Genomic DNA, 23,151 nt, shown 5'->3' with positions numbered 1-23,151 from the left:
ACGAGCAGCACTATCTGCTCACTGTATATCACATCCTGGCATGGAATGCCACTGCCAAGGTTTAGGGAATTAGCAAAGCAACAGAGATATTTAACAGGGTGATCGTTCATTCTAGACAATTTGCTAGATGATCTAGGGATATGACAGCATCTTGTAACTTATAGTCATTTTTGGAATTCCCAGTAATTTCATAATGTTTTGTTTGCAAATAGTCATCCATGTGCTTAATTGTTCCATATATACCCAAAAGAAAGATGGTCTTTCTTTTAGTGGATTTTCTAAAATGGGAGAAGCCAAGTTTCAACTCTGTCCTAAACAATTCTCTCTGAATTAGGAAATAATTTCTTTTATTACTACAATTTGCCTTTGCATAACTGATGAAGAATTACTGGGATATGTGAACAAGGCCTGCACTTGCTCAACAACATTTCCCCCTTAATTTCCTAAATTCCAGGTCTCTAATCTAGATTAGTGTCTGAGTGGTGGGAATGGGGAGGGGGGAGCCATATTATAGTAAATTCAAAATTCAGCCTAAACCTTTAGTAAGAACCCATCAAATAATCCAACTCATTAGCCTATTTAACAAGCAACTAATCCACCACCATGCAATGCAACAGCCTAACGGAAATAAAGGATGCACAGGTACTCAGAACTCTATCTGTTTGTCTGTCCAAGAAAAAGCTATCAAAAGGATTGAGCTTGAAAATGACTAAATCCAGCCAGGGGTCCTGGAGAAGAAAAATCATTCTAGAAGGAGAAGAAGATGGGCAATAGCTCAAAATGCTGCTGATTGTTCCAAGTGGAGTTTAGACATGCAACCTATTCTCCGCCTCCTAGTGCACACATACAGACTCCATCAGAGGGAACAGCAGAATCACACTCAGAGAAGGCAAACATTACTTACCCACATAGAAGAAAATAACAGTTGTAAAGAGTTTGGAAAGAATTCCAGAAGCCATGCTCTGCATATTTTCTCCTTCTGGTTCATATTAGTTTGCAAATTGTAAATCTGCAGACTAACATGAACAAGGGAATTTGCAAGGTTCCAGCTTAATATCTTTTAAACTTTCCTTTGTGCTTACCTGCTGGAAATGAATCCCATGGGGCTGCAGTTCCAGGACTTCACTTAGCAGGATGTCATGGTGCTTCAGCTTCACCCAATGAGGGTCAGGGGAGCATTTCTGGAAGTGAATAGTTACTAGAGTAGTTGTAGCACCCAGTGGGAAACGGAGTTGAATGCCGCAAGCCAAGAAGACGCGGCAGCCTTCAGGAGTCACAGTAAAGCTTTGGAAATGCAAAAAGAAACAAAATGTCTTTATAATCTCTATTCTTGCTGAGATGGAAGAGTTGAAATAAAAAATAATTATAAATTGGCTCACAACTCCCATAAATCACAACAACGCTTCACAATTAGTTGTGGATCATAGGGTGCTGGAGTCCAACCTGTTTGTCTTTGTTTCATCTGGAATTTAGGATTTTTTTTAAGGCTATGGGCTAAACATGGGTGGACCACTTTTTGGTTACCATAGTTTTGAGGGAGGTGAGCTCTGCAGAATGAGAGGAACTAGGCTTGTGGAGAGGCTGTTTTAACTGTGACTATGTCTCTAAAACCTGACTTTTTATTCAATATATCATTATCCTGAGAAGACATATTCTTGGTCAGCATTGTTTATTTATTTGAAATCTGCCAAAGCCCCATTCAATTTCCTCATCAAGTATTCTATATTATTTTGGGATCTTGTAAAACTATAACCAGATCACCAGCGAAGGCCCGCAATTTATAAGTTTCTTTCTTAATATTTATACCCCTTATTTTATCATTTTATTTAATACTTCTATTCAGGACTTCCAAAACCAAGATAAACAACAGAGGAGACAAGGGACATCCTTGTCTTGTATACTTTTGAATTTCACATGAATTGGTTAAGTTTATAACAATTTTTGCATTCTGGGACCTACAGATCGCTTTAATTCCTTGGATAAAGTTCACTCCAAAGTTCATTTCTTCCAGCACCATAAACATAAAGGCCAAATTTTAATTGTCAATTGACAGCCTTCGACAAAATGTGACTACAGTATGTCTCTATTAAGACTTATCTTACATATTCCCCATTCTTTTGAGGTGGGAAATTGTGTTGCCTGTTCCTACAGTCATGATCAAAGAATGTACCAAGATTGCTGAAGAGTCCTAGTTATCATTTCTTTCTCCCCAGATCTTCATGAAATACACATAGCTTTCTGGACAACTAACAACAATAAAGAAAACCACACTCACTCATACATCCACACAATCTTTCCCTATGCTCCATGTGTAAGCTGAGATGACAAAATAAGATGATATACTCTTCCTTCCCACATGAATGCAAATTCTAAGTGTGAGGAGACTCTGCCAGGCAGTTGCCCATAGATGCCACTTTGTAATCTATGCCTAGATTCACTGCACAAGCTCAACCATTAATAGTTGTAATACAACTCTTTAGTCTTCAAAAACATTTTGAATGAGCTCTGGCTCATTTGAATGAGCTGAGATTTTAGACACTGAGAAAATCATATTTGAATGAATGAGAGAGACTGGTTTAAGAGAAACCTTGGGTGCAATACAGATGCTATCGGGGTATCTTTGGAAGGAAGTGATATCACAAAACACATGAATGTCATAGTTTAAATAACAAGACTTTAATCTGTATTTATTATGTTATTATGGCTTGTATTGGATGCCTACGCATGCTAAATCGGTGGGGAGTTAGGAAGACACCTGACCAAGATATCAGCTAAACACCACATGAAATACCTGTCTTCGTCAGCTTTAAGATACACACTCTGCAATTCTTCTGGACTAGAGTCATCTGCAAGAAAACAAAAGGACTTCCTTCAGTCTGTGGTCGAGAAGAAGAAGCATATAATCCAGGAAAACCTGTCCATGTCCTAACCTCTTTTTACTGTTGTGGAAAAACATAAGGACAGAGCTTGATGTGAGCCACTTTAAGTTCTCAGAAGAAAAGAAGAACAGAAAGGAATAAAGAAATGACAATAAGTATGTTATGACCTGATGCCTATGATGCGACTTTTTTTTATTTTATAAGCATAGCTGCATCTGAGACATGAAAGAGAATCACATGAAAAAGGACCTTTTCTATAGTAGTTATCCAACTGCACGTATCCTCAACTAACCTATTGTAAAACTCTTCTGACATATTACAAGGGACTTGCTATTATTTCCTAGACATTTCAAAAAACTTTAATCTTTTAATTTGAAAAATTTAAAGTGTTTCATGTATTGTGGCTTCAGTAGAGTTATTTAGCCCCGTGGAATTATTATTTTTTGTTGCCTTTCAGCCATAGGGTGTTTAATTTTCAGCTTGCTTTGGAATTGTTTTCCATTTCTTAAAATTGTTTTCCACTTTCTTGTTTATTACTTTTTTCTGTTTAAAGGAATTACGGATGATAGTTAGTTTTATTTTAAAGGCTGTATATCTTCCAAACAGTTATTTTGACTAGGCCGTTGAAAACAAATGGAACAAATAAAAAATACCAACAAAAAACTCAGGTGATTTTTTCCCCCAATTATGCTTTCCTAGTATATATTTTGTATCAAGAATGACCATGTCTTCAGTTTTGGAACTGCATTTAACAACAACAAAAACAAAAGCAAAAGAGAGCACCCTATTCTGTGCCAGGCAAAATCGTGGATCAGATGTCGTCTCCCCAGGATGAGACAAGAGTGCCAGGGAACAGCTGCTCAGTAGGTAAATCAAGCAGAAAAAAAAGCAATTACCTGGCTGCAGAGGCACCTCCAATTCTCTGAGAGGATTGCCCCTTAGATGCACAAAAGGAAAACTCTCAATCTCCGGAGGGATGCTTCGAAGCCTATTATTCTGCAGATCAAGTCTGGACAAGTGAGGTAGGCAGGCAAGGGAGGCAGGAACAGTTGTCAAAAGATTGCTGTGAAGATGCAGCTGCTGCAGAGACTGTAAATTGGCTGCAGGTCACAACGCAGATTAAACATTGAAAGAAAACCTAGCCATGGTAAAACCAAATAAATACATACACTCACATACCTCTCTTAACCTCTACAAATTACAATTCCTTTTAGAAAACACCAGGGGTCTCATGCTAATCCATCCCAATCTAGTTGTTACAGATACAAAACTACCAACTAACCACTGCGTACTTGATTTCTTAGCCTTACATTCACACTGCCACACCAATTATAAAGAACTATTTGGGGGGGGGGGGTCCCTTGGTGCTCTCTGAGCTTGTTTTTTTGCAGACATTTCATTACCCAAACTAGGTAACTTTACCAGCACTGATATCAGTTAATTTGGGTAATGAAACATCTACAAGAAAACAAGCTCAGAGAGCACCAGGAGCCCTCATTTCAGCCCTGAGCTACAAATATTCTCCTTTAATGGTATAAAGAATTATGCACGTAGACCAAAATGGATATATACCCAAACAAGGAACATCTAATTAATAAGGGTACAAAGGAAATCGGGTTTAGCCTGTTATATATTCAGGGTTATAGTTGGTTGCAAAGATGCCATAAATGGATTATTATTATTTTAATCCCAGTTTACAACCTACAAGGTGAAGCTTCTCGGCCCTCTCAGTCAGTATTTTTTGATAACCTGGGGCACGTCTTACTCCCAGGAAGTGGAATAAGGAATCTTTAATTTGTGAACAGCTTACCAAGAGAACTGGGTATTCCTGTTAATTCATTTTCAGAGAGATCAAGTTCAGTGCAGCTGTGCAAGTTCCCAATCTCTTCGGGGAGTGATTCCAGTGCATTTTCGGAGAGGTTCAGTGTCTGCAATGCTGCCAGCCCCCCGATGCTCTGCGGCAAACCTTTGAGCTGGTTCTTCATGGCAGAGAAAAAAGTCAGCTTGGCAAGCTGGCCAAAGTCCTCAGGCAGCCTCTGCAAATTGTTGTGGTTGACCGAGAGAAAACTGAGGCTGGCTAGCTTAGTAATGCAGGGAGGTAAAATGGTGAAGCTATTGAAGCTGAGATCTAGATGAGCAAGGCATTGTAGCTGCCCAAACTCTTGTGGCAAAGATGCTAGCAATCCTTTCTGATATGCACCAATGTCATCTCTGGAGTGTCCGCCTGAAAGCAAGCAAAAGTCAAAACAAAGAAGAGGTTTGCACCACAGCAACTTCATATAGACATGGTATTTCCTTGAAATAATTTGCAATATAGAATGAAACTTTAAGGAACGTACAGAACTTCGAAGCATACAACAATATGATATAACTAGTGAGTGACTGTTCAGCGAGGGTCTCCTGCTTCTTTCAGGGTATAGTGGTAATAAAAAGACCAAGACAGAGATGGTTAAATTATCCTTGAAAAGCAGAAAGGGCACACACAACCATTGTTTGGGTCTATTGGTCCATTAACTCTTGAATAGCTCTTTAATGATACAATTTACTAAACTGCAAATTACTGAAGCTGCAAATGAGAAGAGGGAGCTATTTGGTTTATATTCAGTATTAATTCACTATTAATACGTGTACCGTGTTTCCCCGAAAATAAGATCGGGACTTATTTTCTTTTGAACCTCGAAATAAGCACTTGGCCTTATGTTCAGGGAGGTCTTATTGTTTTTGAGGTGCAGGAGGTGGCGAGCGTGGTCACCTCATGGCTGCTGCTGTGTTGCAATATTTTCGGGGAGGGCTTATTTTAGCACATGCAGTCAAAAGCCTGATTGGGCTTATTATCTGGGGAGGTCTTATTTTTGGGGAAACAGGGTATTAATAACCCACTATATTTCTAAGGGGTTGTTTTTAGCTATTTACATAACAGGCAAAAGTATTAGGACATTCATACATATGACTGAGTTGTATGACACTGACTTTAATAGGATATCACATATGCAGATTTAATTTGTACATAATATGTGCAGAAATAAGAGTATAGTTCTCTGAATATACATTCAGAATTACGATCTAATGATTGCCACAACTTTACTTTAGGGAAAATATGATAAAGATTCCAGACTTAATTAAATATTGTAATCTCATCTGCACAAATGAATGGGGGAGGGGAATTAAGTAAGATACACTGTGTTTAAAGAACAGCATCAAACATCATCTACTGTGCTTTTATAAACATAAATATCCCTCCCTGCTGAGCAACATTATTGAAAATATTGGTGGTTTTATGCAATGAAAGCTGTAAAAAGACAAAAAAATGAGTAAAAATATGTCTTCCATAACAATATAGACATTTTACACAACTGTTAAAATGAGATGAATATGCTGCATGATTGTGAAATCAAGATTCATATAAACTTTGGGAGGACAGAAATCAGGGGAATCAGCTCCGTTGATTGCGCATTTTTGCATGCTCTCATGAAAGCATCTGTATTTGACAGGAATGCTATCACAAACTGCAACCGTCTATCACAGAACCCTCCATTATTGCAGTGGTAATCCATGCCAGTCAAAAAAAAAATTAGCAGAAAATTGAGTGTTTCCCATTGAAGAATGCTAAGGCTGCAAGCTTTCCCATCATTATTTGCAAGTAAGCACTTTTAAGGAGCGTAAACAACATCTAAGTAAAGGCAGACACCTCCTGCCACATAACTGTGAAGGAAACTGGTCCAAGACCATTCCTAGAAGCTACAAGAAAATGAACCAAACTGTCAGGAAAGAAGAAGAAACTACGGAAGAGCACATTAGAAGCAGGCAGCTGAACAAAGGGGCCAGATATACGTGCGGTTACCTTTGAGCACAAGAGATTTCAAGACCCTCAAAGCAGGAAGGCTGCTCAGGGTGGAAGTGATAAGGTCCTCGTTGCAGTTCAGCCTCAAGAACTCCACCTGTTCTACTTCTTCTCTCCTGCTCTCCAGCAGCTTGAGGAACAAGCGGCAGCTCTCAGGATAGACGTCCAGGTTTAATCGGTTGCCAGCCAAATAGGAAATAGAAAATGTCTCAGCCTCCAAAGTTCCCTCCCCTGGGGGGTACCCGGGCTCTGGCAGTCCTGTCATCTTCTGGTTTTATATCACCGCGGGCTATGCATGTTTTGACTTGCCAATGGTACTACAAATCATTAAAGATGGAAGAATGAGGCAGCCCCTGGGGAGAAGAGACGGGAAGAACATGAAAACAGTTTAGGAAATTATAGAATTGCACAATTAGTATGGTGAAGAAATCCACAGAGATTGCACCTGAGCAAGATGTCACTGGCAAGAGCTGTCTTCCAGGACTCCTTTTATTCAAGCACACATTTTTCAAGTGATAATTGCTTTTAACACTAAAATAAGGAATTTCTTGTGGGCAAGAAATTATTGGAGATTTCAAGCTTCCAGTGCTTTAAGTAATGTCTGCCTAATAGTCACACAGCCAAATCTTGTATAAATAATCTTCTTGAACAGCTGAGGAACTGATAGAGCAATTAGCTACAAGAAATACTTTAAAAAAAGATAAGGTGCCGTTTTTCTCTTACTAACAAGATTTCTATCCTAACTATGACGCATGTGTCTGCAGTGCTGTCTTTTATTACATTTCTCTTTTATGTTAGAGCAAATAATCATCTTGTCACCAAACGGTGCCAGGATGAATTTAGCAAATTAATACAATTACATAATATTGCAGACTATATTGCATACTATAGAGCTGTGATGGTGAACCTATGGCACACATGCCCGTTCCTATTCCGGGTTTCTGGTGCGCATGCGTGAGCAATAATCAGATGGCCTTTGTGCTTGCGGCAGTGCCGGAAACTGGAAGAACTGGTCTTCCGTTTTCCGGCGTGAGCATATGCACTAGCCAGCTGATCATTGCACCTGCATGCACGCTTGTAACTAGAAGACTAGCTGGTCGGCGTGCATGCTGGAAACCGGAAGTTCATTTTTAGGCATGTGCCTGTCTGCTGGGCAGCTTCTCTTCCGGGTTGCGACACAGATGAGCACATGTGGTCCCTTTTCAGCACTCATTGCCGAAAAGGTTCGCCATCATTGCTATAGAGCCAGTTTGGTTTAGTGGTTAAAGCACTAGGCTAGAAAACAGGAAACTATACTGTAGGTTCCATCCTGTCTTAGCCATGTAAGTCGGTTGGGTGACTTTGGGCCAGTCATTCTCTCTCAGGCCATGATGTCAAGCTTAGGCAATAAGCTGGTTGGTGAATTCGTGTTGTAACCAATGGATCAATCATAGGTTGATCCTAAAAAAAAATGGAACCTGAACTTGTGTGAAAATGCTAAGAATTTTTTTTTAAAAAGGCATATATACATAGCCCTTGACTTTTGATCACAAGTGGGGACCCGAATTTCCTTTGCTAAGCAAAGTGGCTGTAAAATAAGTTGTAACCAATTTTATCTTTTTTGCCACAATCGTGAAGCGAATCACTGTCGTTAAGGGAATAATGTGGTTGTTATGTGAATCCAACTTCTTTGTTGGTTGCTTGTTGGAAGCTGGCTGGGAAGGTCGGAAGGGATAATCACATAGCTTTGGACGCTGCAACTGTCGTATGCAGATGTTGGTTGCCAAGCACTGGGAATTTTGATCATATTACCACGGGGCTGCTGCCATGTCAGAAATGTTTGGACAGATCATGTTATGCCATTGTAACTTTCAACAGTCGCTAAATGAATGATTGTAAATCAAGGATTACCTGTATAATATAACGTATATTTACTGAACAACAAGCCTTAGTTTCTTGTGATGTGTCTCAAGTTTGCACATCACTAAAGCCCCAATTCCTTTCGTATATGATTTATTATTCCCTTTGCCAAGCATTAGTTTCTTCTTCCATTAAACAGTTTTGGAAAATGTTAAGAAAAAAAGCCCCATAGCCTCAGTTATTTATGGACTGCAAATTAGTATGTTTAATCTAAAACAGCCAGTTTAGTGTACCAGAACAGTTTTAGTCCTATTTTAACTGGGTAATCTTGGGCCAGTCACTTTCTCTCAGCTTTAGGAAGCAGGCAATGGTAAGCCATTTCTGAAAAATCTTGTCAAAAAAACCCCAGGGACTTCTCCAGGCACTTGCCAGGAGTTAAAACTTCATCGAAGAAACAACAAAATCCAAGACCCCTTTTACAAGTTCTTGCTTATTCATTATAAGGTTTGCTTACATAAATATACTTCCTGCTTTTTATTTTGACATCCTTTCTCAACTTGGTGCCTTCAGACTCACTGGGAATACCAGGAACAGGCCAGAATCAGGAAGTTGAGAATTCAGGGAAGCATAATCTACAATCAGAGCCAAAGATGAAAGGGTCTAAAGACAAGGCAGCTTTCTCTTGGTGAGATCCTCCGAAGAGGTTAATAGAAGGGGTGAAAGGCAGAAGAAGCAAAGATCGGGAGGCAGCCTGGTTACTTTCTCCGTGTCTTTTCAGTTCCGACTCTCAGATTCAATTATTTAGTCAGATTCAATCATTTAGTGTTATCCGCATGCATCTCTGAAATACGTTTTTGCTCTTGTAAAATGCAGCTTTGGGAGAAAACAAAAACCATAACCGCAAGAGCTTCCAGCGTGAGCATTTCCAGCCGTTGGTTCTGGAGTGGGCTCCGGTTTTGAGAAGAGAAGTGCTGGCAGGTATGGTACCTTCCATACATTCATGTTCATGTTTTTGATTTGTTTTACCTTAAGGCGAAGCAACTAGATTTTTATTAATTTGTTTTGTCATAACGTTCTAAGAAAAGGGGGGGGGGGAGAAACCCTGCAACTTTGGAAGAAGTTTGCAGGAAGCAGGCGGAAAAGCTGCCCGGAAAAAGAAGTATGGTGAAAAAAGGTGTCCTCTTAGGTCCAGTCCCGTATAGACAAGAGGCTTTAACAGAAATTTCCATTCGGATTAGCAGTCCCTCCGATTGAACAATCCCGTTCAATTCTCACTGGCAAAAAAAAAAAATCTTACCCAGCAAGGTCATTTTGTTGTTCTTTTGAAGCCATTTCGTCCCGCTGTTGCTTAAAAAGAAGCCACGCTACTTTTGTGGAGGAAAATATACGTGCTCACGGTGCGGAAACGCGGCGGCCGATCGTCTGACGTTTGCACATTGCCGCGGACAGAAGCCTCATTTTTTTCTCAAGACTCGGGACTTTTTATTAAAGGAAGAGCTGCCCCCGTTCTTTCCCTGCATGCCCAAGTCTTCTCACCCTGGCAAACTAAGGGTTACTGTGTTTTAACGCACAGAGGAAGGAAGCAGTTAACTTGCATGCCAAGGATCTGGTTAAGTGAATTCTACAAGCATATGCTTTTTGCCAACAAAACTTAGCTGGTGTGAGAATTGTTACCTTTGCTTTTCCAGGCTACGCAATGACGAGTGAATTATGTTGCGATGTGTGTGTCAGAGAGGATTTCAGATTTGTTATTAAAGTGAATCCTAAGGATTCTGGACACATTAAAGAACAAAAATCATCAAACATAAAGAAGAAACTCACTACAACCACTCTTCAATATAATACACGCTGAACTTTTTGACTAAAACCATTTCCTCACAACCAGGAAGTCTGATCGTTGTTGAAAATAAGTCATAAAACGATATGGAGGGCATTTTGTTCAATTTTACCCTATATTTAAAAGTTAAAACCAAACTTCTTGGTTTTTTCCCCCATATCAGGGCACTTAAGACTGTTGATGTCAATATCCTGTAGGGGAAAAAAGCCTTACACTTTTCTGGAATTTTGCATATCTTTGCCACAACATATGCCAGAATTTCTGAACGTATCTGGTTGACTGATATGTGCAAAGTTAAAAAAAAAACCTGTTAACAAACCCATAAGGTTCTTCCTGCGTTAAGACAAAAAGTGGGTTGAAACTAGATGCATTCAGCAATTACAATAGGAAGGCCTTCTTCCACTTTCCCTACATAAGCAGCTGATAATTTTTAAAATATGCAGCCTGTGATTCAGGACATATTGTAGCCTATTAATAATAGAAGCTAAGCAATGATCAAGTTAATAGGTTTAGGACTCAGATCATTTCAGGTTAGCGACAACTTCTCACTAGCAGACCCGTCTACCGGCTCAGGGACTACTATACAAACCCCGCCCATGCAGGCGCCGGTCTCGCCGTTTGAAGACTCGCGTTTCAATTGGCGGAACGCCTTCGAAGCGTCAAGCTAGCTACGTGACCTCGGATTGGTTGCTTTTTGCGCCCAATGTGAGAGCCGATTGTTGCGGCGCAGGGAAGAACCTTACTCTGTAGGCTCCGCCCTTTCTTTTTGGCTGTCGCCGTGTTAAGGATCGCGCGGTTTGAGGCCTGGCCTTTGCGCCGACAACGCGGGGAAGTAAGTAATGGCTGGCTGGAAGCCGGCCCCTCCGTGGCCGTGGTGTGCTCACAAGACACGTGGGGGTTCAGGGCTTTGTTCCGCTGAGGGAAAATATATCTGCGGGAGAAAGGCTGAGGAATGTAGCTTGGGCCTGGGTGGAGGGGTGGGGGTGACATGGCGGCCATGTGCTTGTCGGATTGGCGTGAGGAATCGGATGGCATAATCACGGCGGTCTATGAAATAACAAGAATAAGATATAGTACAAAGAAAGAGGACCTAGATTAAGACGCTGGGTTTATACGATACTCGAAAATGGGATATTAAAACACGGACTTTTGGAAAAATAAGTTAAAGCAAAAGGCCCGTAGAAGTCGAAAAAGTGGGAATAGTTTTTAAAAGAAAGGTGGTATAAGGCTGTGCTTGGCCCATCAGGATCTGTACTTTTTCCTCTGGGGGAGAGATACAGTTACCCAAAAATACTTTGAAAAATAGAACCTCCACTTTAAAAGCCAGGCCCTTTACAGAGTTTAAACTGATTTAGATATTGTATCTAGATCAATTTTTCAAGCTGCTAGTTTTTAAATGTGGTCGAGTATAGTTGTCCTTAGCACAGTCATATAAGACAATATAGATCAGTACTGCTTTTTCCAGTATTCTTCCTTTGAACTTGCATTGCTCAATTTTTATTTTATAGCTGGTAAGGTAGGTGTTTAACTAATCTAGTTTTTTATACTAATAATGAACTGTGGCTTTCTAAGTTCAATATTCTTTTAAATACCTGTTTATGTGATTCTTTAAAAATAAAAAGTGATATCAGAATTAACAAAATAACACACTACACTTATCTTCCAGGATGTTGGGTTTTAACTGCATGAAATTCCCCATCTTTAATTTTTAATATCCATATGTGGAGGAGACTGAACTGGAAAGTTTAGCTTGGATCAGCAATGGTGAACCTTTTTTGGCTCGCATGCCACAAGTGGGAGCGCAGGGGGTTGTGTGCGGGCGTGCCGCACCCATAATGCAATGCGCGACCTCCCAGTGCACATGTGCACACAACAGGCTTGACCCCCCCATTTTTGCATGCTTTTTTCGCCCTTCCCAGGCTCCAGAGGCTTTATAGGAGCCTGGGGAGGGCGAAAAGAGCCTCCCATGCCCTCCTGGAGGCTTCGGGGACCGTCTGGAGGTTTCCCTAAAGCCTTTGGAACGCTTAAAATGACCCTCCAAGCAAACCGGAAGAGTGAAATCATCTGGCCAGCGCCCTGACATGGCTCCGCGTGCCACCTGTGGCACGTGTGCCATAGGTTCGCCATCACTGACTTAGATCATACACACTTTATGCGAAATGACTAGGGTTGGATTTTCAGTATGAGTTCAATCAAAATTATGAGAGTGGTGCATATGTTCTTCAGGAAATTGAGACAGTCTAGTCTTTGTCCTAGATTTAAGAAATATATGTTGCTGTTCAAATACGCAAATGTTTACTTTTCTCTTCACAGAATGCGTTACGTTGCAGCTTACCTTCTTGCTGTCCTTGGTGGCAATGAATCTCCAAACTCAAAAGATTTGAAGAAAATTCTTGATAGTGTAGGCATTGAGACAGATGATGAACGTGTAAATAAGGTGAGAGTAACTTCATAATACATGTATTATTCCTGTTTGTTTTTCTTGGCCATTATTCAGTGACATATGTAACACCTATTTTGTAAGTGTAATCTTCACAGTTATCAAGAGGATGACATGAAGGCTTACAACATGTACTCCTCATGGCTCTTGAAGCCATCACACTTTAACTGACTTCCACTATTCAGAACTAGTGATTTGGAGTAATTGAGATAGAATGCTATGTGTATTGTTGCAATGGATTAAATATTATCTTCCTGTGTCTTGGAATGAAATATTAGGCCTAATTTCCTTTTACTAGAATTGTATGTACTGAACAAAAACAAAAAAAGCTTAGGTAGCCTATTCATATCAGGTGCTTGGATATAGGGTAGTTTTTAATGCTTATTGAGAAATAAATTCCTTTGAGTTCAGTTAAAGCTTTTTCCAGGTAGATGAAATAGGTTGAGGAAATTTTCTTCTCTTACTCTTACATTTAAGGCTAGACCCTGTAAACTACAAATCCCTTCTCCAAAGAGCAGTCCAGAGTAACAATGACTATCCCTCCATGAAACAAGATGGGACTGGTTTTGTTACTCAGCACTGTGAAAACTTTCCTTTTCCTAAAGGTGGGAGAATTCATGAAAGCTTAAGAGATCAAAACTTACATCCCGTACATAGCCAGTGATAGCTGCTTCTGTAATATCCTATAAGTTCATTTAAATCTTATTTAAAATGCAGTGATTTGATTTTCCTATATGCCTTATTATATAAAAATACTTCAATTTCTGTTTTGAAGTCTATGTAGCTTAGTATTGTGCTTTAATATTACTAAAAGGTGATCATTAGATAATTTATTTGAGGTATTCACCATCAGTGGAAATTCCGTCAGTTATAAGAACAAAGCAGAGGTAAAGACTGACTAAATATAAAATGTCCAATATACGTATTATAACCGGTGTAGTGGCCATCCACTATTACCCAAATTCAAAGGCACATTAGAATGGGATGATGGTAAGTCTTACGGAATATGCTTGGAAGGATGCTGCCAAATGTGACCCAAGAGGGAGCTTGTTGCAGTACATGGGGGCTATTACTAAAAAGTCCTGCCAAAGTACTTTAAGGTTAAGTACAATTTCAATATTACATAATGCATTCAAGGGAGATGATAAGGTTATTGTGGCACAGTGCAGCTGTCCCAGGTTGACACATTAAGGACCAATTATTTTTTAATATTTGTATTTATAATACAGGACAAATGGCACGTAAACAATTTGCTCAAAGTCTTAATTAGTAAACAGCTGTATATTTTTTATTCAATAATTATCTATTTTTCCAACTGATTATATCATGTAAAAAATAAATTTGCAAATAAGACACTTTGCTGCTTTGATTCATAAGCCATTGAAAGAAGCCATATTTGTCTTGCTGTTACTCTGCTTCAAAGTGTGCAGGCTAAATTGTTACTGTCCATTAAATTGGAACGTTTAATTGAATACGCTAGTCTTCACTTACCAGCAGCCCTGTTTAGCAACCATTTAAGGTTACAAGGGTGGTGAAAAAGTAACTTTACAATCAATCATATTTACAACCACTGTAGCATCCCCACATGATTTTACAACTGTTGTCCAACAAGCAAAATCAGTGACAAAAGTGAGATAACTGTCACATGATGTTTTCTTTACAGTGGTTCTAGTTGTAGCTACTGAGCAAGTAGTCTCCTAAATTGCAATATCAATTTAAATTTTTAAAAATTCCAGGAAAAAAGTGTTGCTTATAGTTTAAAATTTGTTTAAAAACTACAGTCTGTTTACATGTGTGCTGTAATATTTCCAGGATAGATTTTGTACCACTGAACTTTCTATCCCTGAGTTGTTTTTGTTTATTGGAAGTTACCAAACTGAAGGTCAGAAGGCTCTTAAACTTTTGAAATATGTGCATGCTTTTGTATGATACCATTTTTAAAAATTCATATATTTTACCATTTTTCTTATATATGCCAGTTTCAACACCTCTTGCTGATGAATGCTCATCTCTGAAGTAGCAATGAATTATTTAACTAAACTTTATTATGGAATGTAGTTTAGATAGCCAAAAGTAACATAGATATTACATGCTTCCAGGAGAGTAGAGGGAATGATAATACTTAATGTTTAGATTCAGACAAATAAGTTATAGTTCTGTAGAAATACCTTTGAAAAAGAAGAAACAGTGGATAGAACCTGTTGCTTATTTTGATAACTATGTGAGTTACCCTACTTTGTTTATTCAGATTTTTATACCACATTTTAAATATATATAATAATGCAATAAACATATCCAATCCCTCTGTCTCCTATTTTCCCACAACAACCCTCTGAGGTAGACTGAGAATGATTAGTCCAAAGTCATCTAGTCAGTTTTTATTCCTAAAGTAGGCCTAGAACTCGATCTCCTGATTTCTAGGCCAGCACCTTCACCACTACATCAAACTAGCTGCTTAGCTGTTAAATTAACTCTGTAATTTTATTTTCTACAGGTAATTAGTGAGTTAAATGGGAAAAATATTGAAGATGTCATTTCCCAAGGTGAGATAATTTATTACGTTTCTATACTGTGTTTTTTTTAAATGTTAAATGGTTCTTCTGTAGTTTATCCTTCCAAAGACATCTCTGCAAAACAGGCTGTGATAAGAAATAGTGATTGGCCTCAAATCATCCAATGAGTTTCCAGATCATTTGGAGAATCAAAAATGGGTCTCCACAGTCCAGTTTGGGGCATATACAGGTAGTCCTCGAGTTATAACAGTGACTGTTCAAAGTTACAATGGCACTGAAAAAAGTGACTTAGGACCATTTTTCACACATAGGAGGACCATGGCAGCATCCCCATGGTCATGTGATTTACATTAGGATGCTTGACAACTGACTCACATTTGTGGCAGTTGCAATGCCCCAGGACCACCCGTTACAACGTTCACAAGCAAAGGCAACAGGGAAACCAGATTCATTTAACCATGTTACTAATTTAACAACTGCAGTGATTCACTTAACAATTGTGGCAAGAGAAGTTGTAAAATGGGGCAAAACTCATTTAATAAATTTCTCATTTAGCAACATAAATTTTGGATTCAGTTGTGGTCGTAGGTTGAGAACTACTATAATGCAAAATATATTGATGGAGTTTAATTTTAGAATGTAGCCAAAGAGGTCATTTCAATATTCAACAGTATTTACCTTGAATATTACATGTATTTACAGGTGGTCTTTGACTTACAGCCACAATTGATCCCAAACTTTCTGTTAAGTGAGACAATGAAGTGAGCTTTGTCCCATTTTACAATCTTTCTTGCCACAGTTGTTAAGTGAATCACTGAAGTTAGTAGCATGGTTACCAAGTGAATGAGACTTCCTCATTGACTTTGCTTGTTACAAGGTTGTAAAAGGTGATCACATGATCACTGCAACCATCATAAATGAGTCAGTTGCCAACTGTCAATTTTGATCATGTGATCACAGGGATGCTGAAATGGTCAAGTCACTTTTTCAGTTATGTAAGTCCAAACTAAATGAACTGATTACTCCCTGTATTTAAAGTATAATTTGGCAGAGTGAATGACATCAAAGGGTGAAGCAGTTTATCAATCACCTTGTTAAAGCTTTACCCCATGTCATTCATTTTCTCTGCCTGAAAATAGGAAATCAACATCCTCTATGGCATGTTATCTGACATCAAGAAAAGTGATCCAATTAATACACATCATCTCCCTTTGGGAATATCATAGACTCGACTGAGGGGCAAAGGACAATCATTCTACTGTTTTTGTAGAATCATTGATAAAATTGTTGTTGATTTCATACATTGTCCCGTTCCCTTGAGTGGAAAGATAGATTTAGGAAAATTAGCTGATCCTGATGTTAATGTTTATAAATATCATTTTTGGCTGCTTATATCCTCTGATTTCTCCTTGAGAAAGAAAAAAGGGATGGGTAAAAACAAGACAAGGAAATCCTGCAAAACCACTAGCATAATTTCCTTGTGTCTGCAATATTTAGGAGGAAGGGTGTGTAATCCTTGGTTGAGATTCTGCAATCAAAATAGGCCCCAGAGCATTTTCAGTGCATGCATGTTGCAGTGGGGGATGATTGCATTCTGTTTATGTATCATACATGAAATGGGTCCATCCTAATTCTCACAGGCTTATACTGTTACCTGATGGGCTTCGCTGGTGGACTACATTAACTTAGAGGAACCCTATTAAAAACAGATGCATGCTGATCTGTTTATATAGAGGATGTACTCAACAGATTACTAGAAAAAATGAGCTTTTATTTTAAAAACTAAACTAATGGTTAATTATTGGAATGCAAGTCATTCAAAGGAAAGTTTTATTCTCATAACATTTATTCAGCATCCTCTGCTATACAAAGGCCTGTGTTCCGTTGCTGGCTTCATCCTACTCTAGGCCTAATAACCTTCGCATAAAAGATTTGAAACCTTCAAAGCATCAACTTAATAGTCCTTTCATCTTTCTCTGCTATTTCATTTTGTGAGGTGCCTCTCGCTGTTATTTTTTTTGTTTCATCATCTGGAGTATGTATTTAATTTTAATAATATCTATTTCATATGCATTCTTGCTTTTATACTGCAGTTATACTGCTTTTTCTCCACGTTCCTCCTTGATAATTTTGCTTTTACATAAATACATTACACCACTGTTTTCTGATTCCTGAAACATGCTGTTTATTTCCAGTTCCTTTAATTTCTTTTTTACAGTTAAATGAACCTTATCCCCCCCAGGCTTTCCTCACATGTCCTTATCCTTAAGTTCATCCATAATTGCTAAAAACAAGTAGCAAAAATAAAATTGGATTCCAGTACTTTCTGTTACGTAATGTTCTTCGGAGTCACCTGCAGCTGACTTATTTTGTCAAAGTTGCAGCCACTAGGGAAATCACTTCTGCCTTGTAACCTAGTTTCTGCATATCCCTGAAAATGTATTCTGCTATTTTGAAATGTCTGTCCTTTATAATGAAATTGTTCTTAGCTTTTCTTTATTGTTTGTTCGAAATATCTATTGAAGACAAAATCTCCACCCATCTCTGGGTGGAGATTCTTAGGCTTTCATGGTACTCTTCACATACCCATTTGAACACTTGACATCCATTTTTTTAACCTCTCACTTAAATTGAAAGGAATTTGCTAATAGACATACCCTATATTCAACACAGTATTCTTTGTTCAATATTTTGATTCAGCTTTCTATGCTCTAGTTATCACCTTTTTAATTATTTATTCAATTTCTGTAGCTGCCAATCTCAATGACTTTGGGCCACTTACAATTCAAAAAAATATACAATTAAAGCAATAAGAACATTTTAAAAACAATTAGAAAACATTCAAAATAAATTTGTACCTTCCCTAATTATTCTTCCATCCTATTCAGAATTCATATTCTTACCCTTTTTTTAGTTCAGGGCACAGCCAGGCCTTTATCACTCTATGGAAGGCTGGCAAATCAGAGTCCTCTGAATCCAGGGGGTATGCTATTCATAGATTATGTCCTTGTCTTCTACTTTCTCTTCTACTTAAGGAATCTGCCCACTTAAGTAGCATTATCTGTCCTTTTTTAAAATAACCTTTCTGCAGGGAATTATGCCCTTGAACATTTGCATGGTTGACATCCTGTACTTCCTGTAAAATTTGACTTGGTCTTTATTCTCCCTGCAAAGCTGAAATACATGTACTATGATGGAAATATTTTATAGCATTGATTATACTGAATGAAACAGTAGCATAATAAAATAATTGCTGTGTCATTAGCTACTTGATTATATCAGTGCATTTAGGTTTGTTCTTAGGAAACTTTAACACAACAAACTATTAAGAGTGATTACTTAATGTTTTGCTCTATCTGTTCTGAGTAAGTGCTTAACTATATCTAAATTATATTCTTTTTAATAAGACATGTTTACTTTTGGGGCCTGAAAACATTATGGAAGACTTTAGATATGTATTCCTAGAAATAGAGAATAGGCATTTTGCCCATGTCAATGTGCTTTTGAAAGCCAAAACCATCTCATTGCTCGCAAGGGAAATACTGTACTTCTAACTTCCCTAGAACTATTGGCATTAATCTGTAGGAAATCTTAGTATCTCAGGGGCCCATCCATCATGTTACTTGGAACTCTGCCAGTTATAAGCTTGGCCTTGTGTTGCTACTGCAAATGAATAAATCACAGTAGAGGAAAAACTTATCTACTACTAGTCTAGGTCTGATAAGCCACAAGGATGCTGACTAACCTATCAGTTGCAAAGTTCATTGTTCACTTTCTATCATTGTCATAAATAAGCTGAAGTAGCACAAGGGAGGGGAATATGGAATCAAGCTGAGGAAGGAGTGGTAGAAGTGCAGAAAATTTAATTGCTTTGCAGTTCATTGTCTTCAGATGTTAGTTTCACTTTTGCCTGGCAAGTTTTACATGCAATATGCCATCTTTCTGGTTTGTTCTCCTCTAGGTAACAGCAAGCTTGCAAGCATGCCAGCTGGTGGGGCTGTAGCGGTTTCCTCGGGAGGGTCTGCTGCTCCAGCTGGAGGGCCTGCACCAGCTGCTGGTAAGTATAATTTATGAAAACAAATGTTTTGCATAGGCAAACTTCAAGCTGAAGTTATCTTCCACAAATAAAGTCTTTTTGAAGTTTACCAAGCAGTAAAACAGCCTGTTACCGATCCAGCCTATTAAACGCCCTTAAAGACAAACACAAATAGTTCTATATAAAAAGAAACATGCTAATCTCTGAAAAATTGTTTTATCAGCAATTGTATGAGATGAAATATTTCAGCAGTTTAAGCTCACTTTTAATTATACTTCATTTTGAAATTATACTGTAGATATCCAGCCATTTCTATGATTCCTGTATTGGTGCATATATGTAAAAAGCAGATTAATTCATATACATAATTAATTCATAATTCATTCTGTGCTTGAGCTTAATCCTGTCAGCAAATCCATCTTCTAGCTTGGTACATTTTTAAAAATCCTAATTATTGCTTATTCTTAATGTCATACTTTGATGGGAACTTTACTTAGAATAAACCTATACATTTGTAGCATTTAAAATTCTTGGCTAATTGATTTTATCCACTTGTCTTTTCAGCAGAAGAAAAGAAAGAGGAAAAGAAAGAGGAGTCTGAAGAATCTGATGATGATATGGGTTTTGGATTATTTGACTAAAATTAAGAGTTAGTCTGTAATAAATATTTTTCAAAGATTTTGCATTGTATTGTTAATTTATAAGCTTGGTTAATATTGTTTCAAAAGTTGGACCTGCCCAAAAGAAATCAGAATATTGTTGTGTATTCATTATGATGAGTTTTGAATATTTTGTCACTTTTTAAAGCTTATGATCATTTTGAAACTTACAATGCTTTCTAGTAAAAATTAAACCCTTAAATTTGTAACATAATTTACCTTGAGTTTATATACTACAAAACTACTTGCATAAGAGCATCAGTTAATTGGGTTCTCTCGGAATTCAACCATGGATTATGGTTCGCCATGGTTGGCTTGACATACTATATTAAGCTAGAACCAAGTTACATTATAGCTTCTGATTTTTGAATTGGTGTTTGGAATATCTCAATTATACAGTATCTTCTAGCTGACCTTCAAACACTTAATACTGTCAGTCCATGATAAACTACTCCCTTTTATGGGCTAGATCTTGTTTGCTGCCCTTCAAAATGCCCTTATGTGGCCATATGACAGAAGTTTTTATTCCTACCCTACCACCTTGTTTTAATACTCTTATAATGTAAATGGATAGAGGATGTGCTAACTTGAACAAAGTAAGATCTAATATAATTAACCTCATAGGATTGTTCTGGGGAAAAATAGGAAGGATAATTAGATATTAGCTATTTATGTGCTATGTGCATTCGATTACTGTGGTTTGTACACCATAGTTTATAATCAAAATATTTACACGATATTTAAATTCTAACCAGAATTTTTCCTATTGTATTTAAATATTCCAGGAACCTGCATGCAAAGCTTATTTCGATTACAGCATTCCGTTGTGATTTTTTTGAATTGCAAATGTATTTTATTCCCACAGATCATCTAATTTTGAGGTATCTTCTCAACAATTTTATAAAGACATTTTTTCCTGTAAAGGATTCTCATGTTCATATTTAATTAGCTTAAATGTAATTGATATAATAATCTAGATTTTTAATAATTATTAAAATAGTTACTCTAAAAAGATAGCCTTGAGGTTCCCATACCGTAAAATATGTATTGGGATTTAATCAACACAAAGGGCCCATTAGATAGTAAACAAGCCATTCCATAAGAATACAAAATAGCTACACACCTAATGAAGCATCAAGTGTTTCAGCAGAATGCCCAGTATTTTCTTAACAAATGTTGGCAGTGAGAAAAGGTGGTAACACTAGAAATGCATTTGTACATGCTCAACTGGGCACTTTTCTGGAGAAAATGACCTAGCTTTAATAACTAATCAGCTTTTAATTATCCACTGCCTAAATTGAGTATCTTTTTAATAGTGCAGCCATTGCATTGCAATGAAGTCTGTTTACCTTAGTGCTGGTCATTCTTCCACTTTTCCCAGTATTAGAGACTTCTCAAGAACAATACATCTTTGTAAGAGGAGTTCATCATACAAAGATGGATCTTTCTTGAGAGGTCTCTAATGCTGGGAAAAGTGGAAGAATGGCCAGCATGAAAGGCAAACAGATTCTATGTAATGTGCTCTATATACAGTGCTGTCCTTCAAAAGTTCTGGAAACTCCAGCTAGTGCATAATGGGAAGAGGTTGCTGCCATGAAATTGTAAATAAGCACTGGAATCCTTGGTGCTCTCTGAGCTTGATTGTTTGCTTGCAGACCTTTCATCACCCAAGTAGGTAACAGTGCTGTCTTACAGTTGTTTTCCAACCCAATTTAAGGAGCTGGTTTTTTACATACTAAATTATCAGGTGAAACAGGGATTAATTAACTTATCTGTAAGATTCTACCTCACTAATATAGATATCATTGGAGCTATGGTACATATTCCATTATGTATGGTGTAGGTTGATACTGACTTAAGACAGACTTTTCTGCTTGCGTCCCAAATATGGATCAGCTTCCAGACTAGCCAATACTATGCTTTAAACAAGAACTGAGTTGCCTTCAGATCAAGCGCTTTCATAATAACTTCATACAATTACGTTCTTTCTGAGTAATATAGAAGTGGTTATCCGCTGCTTTTTATAAACTTCCTACTTCACAATTTGACTACAGACCCGGGATTTCCTTATAATGCCAACTCTTAATCCTGTTGATGTTTTAAGTTCTCTCAATAAGTATTTTGTTTCAAATGAAATTAAAACTGAGTACAATCTAATCAGCTGCATGATTATCATAGTTTAGTTTCATTAGTGTACAAATACTGCACCTTGTTATATACAAGGTTATATGCAGATACTGAAAAATAACACAATGAACAACTTGCTACAGAAACAAATGTGCTATAGAAACAAATTGGTCATAGATTCTTTAATTCTTCAAATTAAAACTTTCCTGAAGATGGTGCTGTATGGATTTATAGATGATATTTTCCATCATCTAGCCAGGAATTGTAAATTAGCATATCTAAAAGGCACAGCCTTAGAAAAGCCAGGAGACTCTAGGATCCTTATAAAATCCTTATTTTTTAAGTGTTTGCATTTCTCATACATTTGATGCAAAAGCCTGGTGTTACTAAAGCAAATTCATAAACTCTGCCGCTAATACCTACTTTTCAGCTCATAAAACACCTAAGAATGTAACTGCTTGACTTATATTCTTCAGTTTAATAACTTTGACATTACGATGGCACTAAAAAGTAATTCCACACACTTAAGATATACTTGCAGCATCCTCACAGTCCCAAAATTAAGGCATTTGGGAACCAGTATGTTATTTGTGATGTTTGCAGGGACCTGGGATCACGACTGCCATTTGTGACCTTCCCAAGACTTCCAATGAGCAAAGTCAATAGGGCTACCTTGACAAAAGAGTTATAAAATCAGGTGTGAGTCACTTAACCACCACATTGCATAGCAACAGAAGTTCTGTTTCAAATTATGACTGTAAGTTGAGGACTACCTGTGTAATAACTGTTGGGCATAATAATGGACAGTGATGAATACTCCTGTTCAAAGGACAAACTTGCAGTTGCTAATTAAAATATATTAATGGAATTGAGCCATGGTTCGCAGGAGCGAACACATTATTTTAATCGGACTAGTTATCCCAGCTGCCCTTTTAAAAACAGCTTTTTGTAGGATGCCTATGTATATACCCGAAATCAGT

The 23,151-nt window shown here is 37.7% G+C and overlaps 2 protein-coding genes across 2 annotated transcripts in view; one reads left to right on the top strand and one right to left on the bottom strand.

Moving 5' to 3' along the window:
- The window catches only part of PIDD1 (p53-induced death domain protein 1), a 33,072-nt gene extending 22,555 nt beyond the window's left edge, over window positions 1-10,517 (bottom strand). Inside the window, exons 1-6 of the mRNA XM_081969654.1 lie at window positions 9,857-10,517; window positions 6,721-7,073; window positions 4,690-5,103; window positions 3,776-3,979; window positions 2,792-2,846; window positions 1,083-1,284 (exon numbers count right to left, since the gene is read on the bottom strand). Of these exons, the coding sequence (XP_081825780.1) occupies window positions 1,083-1,284; window positions 2,792-2,846; window positions 3,776-3,979; window positions 4,690-5,103; window positions 6,721-6,985 (1,140 nt within the window). The 5' untranslated portion in view covers window positions 6,986-7,073; window positions 9,857-10,517. The remainder of the gene's footprint in view (window positions 1-1,082; window positions 1,285-2,791; window positions 2,847-3,775; window positions 3,980-4,689; window positions 5,104-6,720; window positions 7,074-9,856) is intronic.
- Window positions 10,518-11,067: 550 nt separating this feature from the next.
- On the top strand, window positions 11,068-20,064 carry RPLP2 (ribosomal protein lateral stalk subunit P2). Its single transcript, XM_081945140.1, has 5 exons — window positions 11,068-11,228; window positions 12,710-12,833; window positions 15,331-15,379; window positions 19,311-19,406; window positions 19,950-20,064. Exons 2-5 carry the CDS (start codon window positions 12,711-12,713, stop codon window positions 20,024-20,026), a joined length of 345 nt encoding a protein of 114 aa, XP_081801266.1. The 5' UTR covers window positions 11,068-11,228; window position 12,710; the 3' UTR covers window positions 20,027-20,064.
- Window positions 20,065-23,151: the final 3,087 nt, after the last annotated feature.

The sequence above is a fragment of the Natrix helvetica genome, assembly GCF_964273705.1.
Source record: "Natrix helvetica genome assembly, chromosome: 1".
Taxonomy (NCBI): domain Eukaryota; kingdom Metazoa; phylum Chordata; class Lepidosauria; order Squamata; family Natricidae; genus Natrix; species Natrix helvetica.
The sequence above is the reverse complement of the archived record's forward strand: the minus strand, read 5'-3'. Positions and strand labels throughout refer to the sequence as shown.

Excerpts from the sequence above, each read along its gene's own strand:
- RPLP2 (XM_081945140.1), top strand. The coding sequence starts at position 12,711 with ATGCGTTACGTTGCAGCTTACCTTCTTGCTGTCCTTGGTGGCAATGAA. Across the intron at positions 12,834-15,330 it reads ATGATGAACGTGTAAATAAG|GTAATTAGTGAGTTAAATGG; the intron begins GTGAGAGTAACT and ends TATTTTCTACAG. Across the intron at positions 19,407-19,949 it reads AGGGCCTGCACCAGCTGCTG|CAGAAGAAAAGAAAGAGGAA; the intron begins GTAAGTATAATT and ends TTGTCTTTTCAG.